General features: G+C 42.6%; 1 protein-coding gene across 2 annotated transcripts in view; it reads left to right on the top strand.

The window, feature by feature from the left end:
* Positions 1–12,085, top strand: part of LOC128523835 (receptor tyrosine-protein kinase erbB-4-like) — a 390,263-nt gene that overhangs the window by 221,079 nt on the left and 157,099 nt on the right. For both annotated transcript variants that reach the window (XM_053495983.1, XM_053495984.1), the window contains exon 3: positions 8,303–8,489. In XM_053495983.1, the coding sequence (XP_053351958.1) occupies positions 8,303–8,489 (187 nt within the window). The remainder of the gene's footprint in view (positions 1–8,302; positions 8,490–12,085) is intronic.

The raw sequence follows: 12,085 nt of genomic DNA on the forward strand, positions 1-12,085 counted from the left end.
GTCGCCAAGACAGGAATTTTTTTTTGATTCAGCCTTAAGGAGAGCCGCGAGCCAGCTCCCACTGGTTCCCTCTAGCAGCCCAGATCTGATTTAAGGCACCGATGCTTGATTAGAAAGACAAAAAATGGACCCGAGGACATTCATCAAGCCACCGCACTCTCTTCAATCTCCAAGCAAGGCGCGACTCAAACAATCATTCCTCAATGCACAAGACAAATAAGACTCTCCTCTGTCCCGGCACCTAGGTGGTAAAATAAAATCCCCCAGGCTGTCTGAAGAGCTGAGTCACTCCCTGTCTTTAAACAAAGGCCGAAGGTTCATGAATCCATCTGCACAGGATCTGCATTTGCTTACTGTCTCACTCCATGAGGTGAACATTGCTAATGGACACTGTTCATCAGCGCTCCTTACAAGCATCTCTCACAACGTCAAGACTGCTTGCTGAACTGGCGATGCATCTCAAAGCCACCAAAGACTTCCTGGATTCACTGTTTAACGAAGATTAATGACCACCAGACTCGCCATGGCGTTAGATGAGGCCTGATTATCTTCAATTCCCTTTTATGTCCGTCTTCAAATCAGGTCCTTTATAACTCATGGGAAAGCATTCTGGCAGAAAAACAAAGTGAATAGTTTAAGTATGCTTTGAGGTTGCCCTATTTTCTTTTTCTTTATTTTTTATTTTTTGTCTTTTAGATGCAACTTGACACCAATTTCGTAAAAGTATTGCCCTTTACACAGTGGCATTTGCATGAAGATAACGGCCAAAACATAGTCGAAGGGAGACTTTTATTTTTTATTTTTTAAAGCAGACGTTTTATCAAAGACTACAGTAGTGGACTTACTTGTAGGTCAATCGAGCCTATGACAAATTTATTTTTTTATTTTTTATTCAAATCTTACTGATTTTGGCTGATGGCAGCATTGTGGCCTTGTACCTCCAAGGTCGTGGGTTCCATTCCTTCCTCGGGGTCTGTGTGCATGGAGTTTGCATATTCCTCCCCTGCTTGGTGGGTTTCCTCCTGGTACTCTGGTTTCCTTCCACAGTTCAAAGATTAGGCTAACTGGCATTCCCAAATTGCCCTTTGTGTGTGTGTGTGTGTGTGTGTGTGCGCGCGCGTGTGCGTATGTGTGTGTGTGCGTGCCCTGCACTGAATTGGCACCCTGTCCAGGGTGAACCGTACCTCATGTCTAAAGTCTTCTGGCATGGGCTGAAGGGCCCCTGAGACACTGTGTAGGATAAGGGGTATGAATGGACGATTTTCAGCCTGACGTTTTCATTTGAAGGTCCCATACTTTAAGGTCTCAGGACTCCCCCAATGCGTGTGTGTGTCTGTTAACGTAAATCAGCTACAGCTGGAACTCTGAGAACAGCAGAAGCTGAGCAACAAGAACCAGAGGATGGGCTCTTCTTATATAAGGTCATTAAGACTAAAGATTCCACTTGGGATTTGAACCCATGACTTTTCCATCAGTAGCCCAAATCCTGGGAGAGCTACTTATTGATCATCTCACCATCTTTCCACCTTTGGTTACTATTTACTTGACAATTTTTCTTCTCCCATGGCTCTTCTCACTCACTGGACCTGCATGATCCATCCTGATACTTACATTTTTGCTTCTTCACTGTCCAATGTCCCCACATAGTTATACGTCCATAAACAGTTTATTCCTAAGTCTCAGCCTTGCTTCAAAGGATTCCCACCTAGATTCTGGAGATTTGTACCTCAGTCTGTTCTGTGCTCATCCCTGGACTCTCGTTTACAGAATGTGTTCATTCCCAACATCCTTTCAACACACCTGTTACTGTTCATTTGTCCTACCGTCCTATTTACACTTTGAATCTAACCATCCGTCGCCTGGAAAAGGATAGGTCCCCTTTTGTATCTTGTTCCTCTCAAGGTTCTTCTTCACGGTGCTGTTGTCTTCGCCCTGATCCTATGGAAAAAGTGCTTTAGCTGAAATGAGGTGGAGGAAGTTAAGCTAAATCCCAGATGCTCATGTAAAACCCCTCTGGCTCCGGCAACAAGTCCAATATGTATGTAAATGAGAGCTAATCAGTGTTACATGTGTTGAGACTCTCAAATGTGTTAATAGTGTCATTACAGTCTTACCCCTCTCTTTAATTGCTCTCCCCCTCTCTAAGCTATTGCTCTGTATTTCTATCTCTATCTTCCATTTCCCTTATGAGATCTCACTTTATCTCGTCTCTCACGCGACCACACTCGAGCTTTCTTTCCCGTCTGTTTTTCTCTATGAGCTAGAACAGGTGGAGTATTAATTATGTATTAAAATATACAGAAGCCTAGCCATGATCCACTTCACAGCACACCTTCTCTTGCAATGGACTCCAGCGCTGCCTCTCTAGCCATCTCTCTCTCTCTCTCTTTTTCTCTCTCGCTCTCTATCAGAAACCCTCCTTCCCTTTTCCCATCCACGCTCCGTCTCTCCTTTGCACTTATTCTCTGCCCATCCATGGCTCTCAGAAGTTCAGGGCTGAAGGACTCCATTTCCATACCAGGCACGTCTCCGAGAGTGAAAGGAGCTTTTGTTTCTTGGGCACACTTCCTCCAACAAAGCTCAGCCACCGGAAAGAGAAAAACACTCAAGTAAATGTCCTCAGGTCTTTCATATGTGTGCAAAACCTCCCAGTTGGGCACTTTCGTGTCCTTATAAAGGATAAAGATTAAGACAAAGTTTTTCCCCTCTCTTTTGTCACATTACCAGCATAATAAATCAAGAATAAATGCATCATTCATGTATTTGAAAGTGCTCTACATTGGTTAAAGCGTTTAGCTTAACCTAGGAGATTTTGTTCCCCATTGACATGACAGCATGACATACAGTTCTTTCATATTTGTCGGCTGCAGATAAATTATGTGAATCCAAAGGTGATCTTCTGGGATATGGCGACTCTGGAGACTATGGAGGCCGTTTTAGTATCATGAACTCATTCGAGAAACCAGTTGGAGATGATTTTACCTTTGTGACACGGTGCGTTATCCTGTGCTTATAAGGGGACGGACATGGTCAGCAACACAATACTCATGTTGACCGTGGCATTTTTAAACCATGCTCAACTCGCACTATGAGGCCATACACACACAGTAAATGACAGGGAATGAAAATGCTTAGAATATTACAGGTCCATGAAATAAATTGCAGGATATAAAAATGCTGTCCATTGTTATGAAAGATTTCAAAAAGTGCCTCTAAGTGTGCAGCAACAAAAAAAAGAGAACTTTTGTCCAAAAAAAAAAAAAGGATTAATTTTAGCATCAATTGATTCACTAACAGCTTCACTGTGTTCCTGAACGCTGCGGATCCAGGGCCGGTCTTGTAAGGCATGTGGCAGGAACGCTGTCTATACCACACCACTAGGGGTCCTCGTTTCCCTCAGTCGCAATCAGTCCTGGAGGGCCAGCGTCCAGCTCAGTTTGTAGTTCACCAACATCTAAACGCTCACCATCTGTGGCAATTAACAGATTAGTTGAATCAGCTGTGTTTGAGCAGGAGAATCACCAAACTGTGTTGGACACCGGACATCCATCTAGTTTTTCACTTCTACTCCAAGAAGTCTCGCCGTTATTCCTATTCACTTTTTTGTGGTGTTTATAATCTTTTTCATTGGCTCGGCATTTGAAGTGCTCATGTGAATTATTTTCCCGTGTTTTTGTAATTTTCATTTATCACAGCACACATTTGATAGGACTTTATTTGTTTATGTGTATGTTATGCAATATTAATTCATTCTTTCATTTATTTTCCTTTTGTTTTTCTTTTTCTGGCAGGGGTCACAGTGAGAATAGTCTAAAAATGTCAGCCAAGACTTTCCTCTATTATCAAATAAAAATGACCTGTTTTGGTGCTCGGCATTTGGCAAGGGCAAGAATCTAAAGGATGAAGAGTGTTTATTGTAATTGGGGTCTTTGACAAGCGTTCTTTTTTTTTTTTTTTTAAGTGACTTACAATTGAGCAGATGCAACTGTGTATGATGTCTAACTCTAAGGCCTAAGGTCCCACCAGTGCCATCTGGCTAAATTTAAACTCTCAACCTTCTCTTTCATGGCTTCACAGCTTTAACCAGCTTCATCCACCGTCACCATGGATCCTTTGTCAGAACACTACTTGTTCTACTCCATGCTTTTCCCAGATGCCCTTGGTTCTCTTCTTGTCAAGCTCACACATAATCCTAAATTCCATTTGCAGCATGCTTTTATCAGGACCTGCACATGTCCACCCCTAAGGGCCTCCTTGAGGAGCATGGCGTGCTCTTGGGGACAAGCCTTTTTTTTCTCTCTCTCTCTGAGTGTCCCACTCAGCTTACTGGAAGAGGCTCTCAGGGAAGGGGTTTGAAAGGATCCAGGCCTTCTTCAATCACTTCCATGGTCTACAAAAAGAAGCAGGGACTTCAACCTTCAAGTTATCTCCACTGGTGATTAGGAGAATGATGGGTGGTGTTCTCCACATGGCCTGTTGTGGTTTTTTTTTTTTTTTTTTTACTTTTTCTTTCTGTGTGCACCATTATCTGTGAACCAAGCTCATAATCACAGAAAGTTGTTTTCCTTTACTTATGCACCTCTTTACCGAGTAAACAGAAAGCGAAATCTCTCACTCTCTGGAAAGCATTGATCCACTAGCAATGGAATAAATGAGTAGAGGGAAATAGAGAGAGAAAATGAAATGGAGGGAAATTGAGTACAGACAATAAATAGGACTCTCGGCAAAGTAATCCTTTAATTAAATTAGCCAGAGAACAACAAAGATGCCTCTGTTTGTTGTTGATTTTCACCCAAGGTTACTTTCTAGGGCCGTTTTTTGTTCCGTTTTTTAGAGTACCAGCAGATTTCCGAGGTTGCTAGGTAACTAGGATGGGTTTATTTGCCAGTGCCTGGGGTTCGGGGGTAGCTGGCAGGCTGCGGTAGATGTGTGGGGCATTTGGCAAGAATTTACAAATATGTACTGTATTTGTTGAGCTCTGCTTGAAGTGCACCGGTTTATCTTCTTTGGGGCAGTATTTGGTGGCACAGGTGGGTATGAGAGGTATTTCTTGGATTTATTATTTATTTTGAATTGTAGGCAAACAAACGTCATTTAGGTCAAATATAGATGAGAATTAGGGCATGTGGAATCTGGGTCAAAAATGGCCATAATGCCGCCACTAGTGTACTGTGTTTCATTAAATATTTTACAGGTGCACACTTCCCTAGTTTAACAAGAAACACTGATTGATCTACATCCTTTAACTTTTATCTGCCATTCTACATAGACACAGATTATGATCATCTAACATGAATTCGCTACTCCTTACCAACCAAGAACAATCTGGACCAACACACTCCATCCCAAATCTTTATCCTTCAACACCTTCCAGAATGCTGGTGGTAAGGATTCAACATTCTTGGAACAAAAAAAGTGTAAATCCGAATGATAATTTCAGACTCTTAACACTCCACATGGGACCGCACAACCGTTCCTGTCCTGCGCTTGATGGATTGGTGTTTGTTGCATTTGGGTTTTATGATTCTAATGCACAGACAGTACAGTACCACATTTACATTAAAGCATTTGGCAGAGAGTTTTTGGTTCATTATACGTCTGAGCAGGTAAGCGTTAGGGACCTTGCTCAAGGACCCAACAGGGACAACTTGGTGGTTGTGGGATTTGAACCTGGGACCTTCTAATCCATAGTCCAATACCTTAACCAAGCTTTTTTTTTTTCTTCAAAACTATGAAATAACACATACCGTATGGCATTAGGTCATTAAGTAACAACAACAACAACAACAACAATGACAGTCAGTTGTTATTTTAAGACACGAAGGTTCCTGCAAGAACAGTATCGTGTCGAGTGCATTTATGAAACCCATCAAGCTCCATGATGAAACTGTCTCTCCTGAAGACCTTCCCAGTAAAGCAAGACCAAAACTGAGCTCTGCTGCAGTTCATTTAGAGGCACCAACCTCAGAAATCACCAATTAACAACCAGCACCTCAGATTAGAGCCGTTATGAAGGATTTAAAGAGCAGAAGTAGCAGATATACATCTCAATATCAGCTGTTCAAAGGAGATTATTGAATATTTTGGATACAAATAAGGAAGGACCATGGCGTTATAAGGTTTGTCCAATATATACAGTACACTATGGACAATTAGCCTAATCAGCATGTCTTTGGAACAACATGAAAGGAAACCAGAGAACCCACCAAGCATGATGAGAACTCCACACACACAGACCCTCAGGAAGGAACCGAACCCAGACCCGAACCCAGACCCTGGAAGTGCGAGGCTGCTACATGCTAACCACTATACCACCGTGCTGCCTATGTGTGTTCCTGTGTTGCTATAATTACAGTTGCCATTAGCTGGCATAAATGAAAGTAGAACAGTTGATGAAAGTGTTTGTGTGTGCAAGTGTGTGTGTCCACGGCTTTGGGCGAGAGTGGTGGAGGATGACGGCACCATGACGGGCTTTGACACTCTACATAATACACAGAGCTGATACACACTCCTTCTGACAGCTGTCACAGAGAGGAGGAACGCCTCAACCGGCACACACACATGCACACTCTCACTCGCTTCTGATTCCTCTTGTAGTATTCAGCACACTGTGTCCCCCTCCACGTTCTAAAGCCATTCCTGTGGGCTTACACTACACACTTAAAAAGACAGCAAACTCATGAGGAAATAAAGCTATTGCTACTCTCTCCTGTCCTAACACTTCCCTTGGCACAATACCTAATAATGAAATAACAGTGCGCGGAAATCCAGAGCATCACTGTCTCGGAAAGATACGTTTCTGGTCATAAAAATTCCACGAGTTTCCATCCATCTGCCATCTAGACCACTAATCCTGTGTACTATCATGTGGGGAGGGGGTGCGAGGCCACACGCTGGAGGTGCGACCAAGAGTACGAGGTGCGGTACAGTATATAGACCAAAATTTTGGGTTATCCATTAAACATTCAAATGCATAAACATGGACACAGCCAAGGGATGAAGAGAAACACTCAACATTATGCTACCACCACTGAGCTTCACTGAGACGGGTTGGCGGGGTGGTAAAGAAGTGCTGGTTATCTGCCAAATCCAGAGCTTCGTGCCAAGGCCAAAAATCAGATCTGAGCACTTTCGAGTCTTTTGGCAAACGTCAAACAGAATTTCATATGTCTTGGCATTTATTATATTTTTTTTGGTGTAGATCTGTAATGTTACCAAGCTTTAGTTCCCTTGTGATCAGCTTCAAGTTTAATTAATCTACACGGTCACTGACAGACAGCCTCCTCTCCGCAGTGTTGCCCTTGTGCCACATTTTCTTTGCGATTTTTTTCATGAAATGAATGGCTTTAATGATGCTCTGCAGGACTTTAAGTGTGTTTCCCCTGGCGCTTTATCCTGTACTTGTTCTCAGATTTCCTTTGTATCCGCGACGCCGTTTGATTAGGTATGCTCTTTAATGCAATCTGGATTCCTGCAGGGTCAGGTGTATTCACGATATTGAGATCACATGACACTCGATAAGACTCTTAGTTGAACTTGATTTAACTTAATGCATTCTGAAGACAGCTGATTACAGAACAAATCTAATTCAGGCCAGCAACAGGGAGTGACGCCGTATGCAATGCAAGATTTTTTTTTAGCTATCTCATGCTCTTACGCACTTGTAAGCAAGGGATAGACGGCACGTTGGTGTAGCGGTTGGCACTGTTGCCTGGAACGTCCAGGGTCCAGGTTCGATTCCTCCCTTGGTGGTTGGTGTGTGCATGAAATTTGCATGTTCTCCATGTGCTTGGTGGGTTTCCTCTGGGTATACCGGTTTCCTCCCACAGTCCAAAGACATGCAGATTTGTATCCAAATTGCCCGTAGTAACATTCCATGGATGTAAAATGGGAATTAATGCAACGGTGATCGCCATTGGCCTCCACGGCCCCTAGTTGGAGTACAGAAATTCCTAGATAGATGGATGGATGGAAGTAATGGATCCCCGTTGGTCTGGCCTGTTTATAAACTTCCTGAACTTTTGTGCATGCTGATAGGCTTTTCTGCTCAACACGGTTTTAAAGAGTGATGCTGTAACTATACACCTTCCAGCTCCAATCTGACACCTTTCCTCTCTGACCTCTCAAACCAACAAGGTGTTTCCATGAACAGAGCTGTCAGTCACTCAGTGTTATTCTGTTTTTCACACTATTTTGTGTAAACTCCAGAGACTGCTGTGTGAAAATCTCATGTTTCTCAAAGAATATAGGTGCTGGTCTAGTTTAAAAATGATAATTTCTTTTTCTGCTTTTCTCTCTCCAGTCCATCCGGGAGGTGACGGGTTACGTGCTGGTGGCTCTGAATCAGTTCGATTATCTGCCACTTGAGAATCTGCGCATCATTCGAGGTACGCGGCTCTACGAGGACCGCTACGCCCTCGCCATCTTCCTCAACTACCGCAAAGACGGGCATTTCGGACTGCGCCAGCTCGGCCTCAAGAACCTCACAGGTACGGCCTCCGGGAATGCATTTTAAAGCAGGAGTTTGTGATTTGCATCGTGAATCTTTAAATATTAAACTAAGGAAATGAAATCACGGCTTCTGCTGGAAAGTTGGCATTTCGGGGCGCCTTTTTTTTCCCCGTCTGTTTGCCGGACGCTGTCGGACTTTCGGATTGCTCGTGGAGCAAATAAGTCTTTGAATGAGGTGAAGGCACATGAATATGTATTCGATATGTGATTGATTTGTTTTCTCATTCCCATGCTGGAGTTTCAGGAAGGGAGGGTGTGCGTGTTTGTGCGTGTGTGTGTGTTTAAAAAAAAAAAAAAAAAAAAAAACAGCCCGCTGAGCTCAGCTGAATAATTGCGTTCAGAATTAGAGCCGTAAAATCCAGGGGCGCTTGTCTAAAGCGAAAATGGCAGAAGCTTGTTTAGAGCTATGAGTCAAGGTCAAAGCCGGGACTATGGGTGACATTGCCTTCGAATGAAAGTGCACACTTCTAGGTCACGCTGTTAGCCAGAGGTATATAAAACAGTTTAATTAGGTCCCGCATTTCACTTCTGCGTTTATTTGGAATTTGGCCTGTGGCTTTCGCTCACTCGTCATTTTCTCCAACAAATCACATAATTGGCCGGACGTGATCCACCATCAATAGGGTCGCGCTCGGGTGTGCTGCTAAAATGTTTCCCTCTGCCGCAAGGCTTTCCATAACCAAACGCGGGAGAATTTGATCGATTTTGAAATGAAATTTTATGTTCCGAGGCAGTTTTGCAAAACCAAGGCTTTTTTTAGTGTAGCATTATTGTGCAGAAATGAACCATCGCCAGATGTACTTCAGAAAATGAAAAGGGATTATGAATACAATCATGCTCGGTTCTGCGTATGTGTGTGTGTGTGTGTGTGTGTGTGTGTTGCCATAAGTACAAAAGACAGACAGTAATAAAGCATGATAGGGATTATGAGTACAATCATGCTTGGTTCTGCGTGTGTGTCTCTATGTGTGTGTGTGTGTGTGTGTGTGTGTGTGTTGCCATAAGTACAAAGGACAGACAGTAATAAAGCTCTGTAAAGTGAGCCATGCAACTTCACAGTAAGGGAAATATCCCTGAACCTGCTAGAGGCCAGGTCTTCTATAAACTGTGTGCGTGTGTGATTGTGATCGATTTGTCAAACACACACACACACACGCAAACAGTGTGTGTTCTGTCACATGTATCCAGGCATTTAAAAGGTACAGTAGGACCATAAAAGAATATTTTTCATATACAGTAAATCCATACAGTATACAGGATGTCTCAAAGGTTTTCCATACATAAAGGAATATAACACTTTATTATATTAAATAAAATGATTAAAATTTTATGCATGATTTCATGTGTGTGTGTGTGTGTGTGTGTGCTGCTTAGTTGATCAGCAGTACTTCTGAGTTTTTTGTAAGTTTGCCATCAGTGTCTCCCAGATGAACCTTAATGTTGGATGAATGTTGTAATAAAGTTGTAACGATGTTGCGATGACTTTCACCATGTTTTTTTTTGTTTTTTTTTGAAGTTGGAATGCCTTTTGGTAAATAAAATAACGTTGCGATAACGTTGAATGAACGACCCGAACACAACGTTGCAAATACAAACTCAAAACAACAAAATTGTGACCTCTAAGCATTTTTGTCGAATAACATTTATTCGCAGAGCGTCAGATCACATCCCTTGCCCCCTTAAGTTCCTAACAAGGTTTAGAATTCTGATCGGAGATCGGGGCGGACACAACAGCTTCCCACACACAACGTGTGTATCTCTTGTCAATCTCTTAGTGTTGTGATGTTATTTCTGTGTTTTATTATCTTTTGGAAATATGACCCTGAGGTGCGGCTTCCTTCATATCCGTGTGGCTCAGTGGTTAGCACTGTGGCTGCGCACCTCCAGGGTTAAGGTTCGATTCTCACCTTGGGTCTGTGTACATGGAGTTTACATGTGCTTGGTGGGTTTCCTCCGGGTATCCTGGTTTCCTCGCACAGTCCAAAGATATGCAGATTAAGCTAATTGGTGTTCACAAATTGCCTGTAGTGTGTGTGTGTGTGTGTGTGTGTGGGTGTGTGTGTGTGTGTGTGGTCATGTGCCCAATATTTCCTGGCTTCAGGCTTTCTGTGACACTGTATAGGATAAGTAATATGGAAAATTAATTAAAAATGAATATTTATTAGTTAATCTAAATTTTAATTTGTTTTTTACTTTAGAGTATGTGATGAAAGGCTCTAACTTGTTACATAGACGATACACAACGTTAAACAGCTATAAATGGATAAACATTAAAATGTGTTTGTTTTTTCATTTTTTTGGAAATAAAATTATATAATAAAATAATCCCAAATTGTTCATATTTATAAGTAGGTGGCTATAAATACACACCACACTGTAGTTTACAGCAGATTTCTTTTTCTTTTCCTGTAGATGTTTGTGTCACACTTCGATCATTTCAATATAATCATGTAATGGTAAAAAATGTATTTCTACAAACCTACAGTCTATAAAGTATAATATTGAATTTTATGTAAATAAAAAAGTGCAAGGCTTTAAATTAGATGCAGAAGTCATAATAATGGGCGGTTTAATTAACCTGCAGGATCAGGCTTGTTGCTTTTTATTTCATGTCCATCTCATGAGCGGGTGGTAAATAAAACTATGATGAAAACTACAGTACAGTCTCCCAAAGTGTACCTCGTACGGTGGACATGGGTAAAGAGCTAACATGGAACCGGACTGTAGTTACCTTTAAAGTTGTACTTTTAAAATTAGTTATTCCCATCATGGTGGCTTATCACCATCACCTCACACCTCCAGGGTCTTGGTTCGAATCCCACCTTGGGGTCTGTGTGTGTAGAGTTTACATGTTCTCCCCGTGCTTGGTGGGTTTCCTCTGGGTACTCTGGTTTCCTCCCACAGTCCAAAGACAGGGCAGTGGTGGCTCAGTCGGTTAAGGCTGTGGGTTACTGGATTACTGATCGGAAGGTCGGGGGTTCGAGCCCCAGCATCGCCAAGCTGCCACTGTTGAGCCCTTGAGCAAGGCCCTTAACTCTAACTGCTCCAGTATCATGGCTCACCCTGCACTCTGACCCCAGTTTCCTAGTTGGGATATGCGAAATTAAGGGCAGTGGTGGCTCAGTCGGTTAAGGCTGTGGATCACTGGGTTACTGTTCGGAAGGTGGGGGGTTTGTTACCCAGCTCCACCAGGTTGCCACTGTTGGGCTCTTGAGCAAGGCCCTTAACTCTAACTGCTCCAGTATCATGGCTCACCCTGCGCTCTAACCCCAGTTACGCTGGGATATGCGAAGAAGGAACTCCACTGTGCTGTAATGTATATGTGACAAATAAAGGCTTAACTTAAACTTAACTTAAAGACATGCAGATTAGGTTAATTAGCATTCCCAATTTGCTCGTAGTGTGTAAATGAGTGTGTGCGTGCATGCATGAGTGAGTGTGTTTCCTGCTAACTTCCTGCTGTGAACGTTAGGTAGCTAGCTGCTGATCATACAGCGTACTTCCTAGCAAGCAGGATAAAGAAATCAAATGCTCAGTACTCCATTCTGGGTAACACGTCATGTATAGCTAAGGA

This window comes from Clarias gariepinus, chromosome 5, assembly GCF_024256425.1.
Source record: "Clarias gariepinus isolate MV-2021 ecotype Netherlands chromosome 5, CGAR_prim_01v2, whole genome shotgun sequence".
In the NCBI taxonomy this organism is placed as follows: domain Eukaryota; kingdom Metazoa; phylum Chordata; class Actinopteri; order Siluriformes; family Clariidae; genus Clarias; species Clarias gariepinus.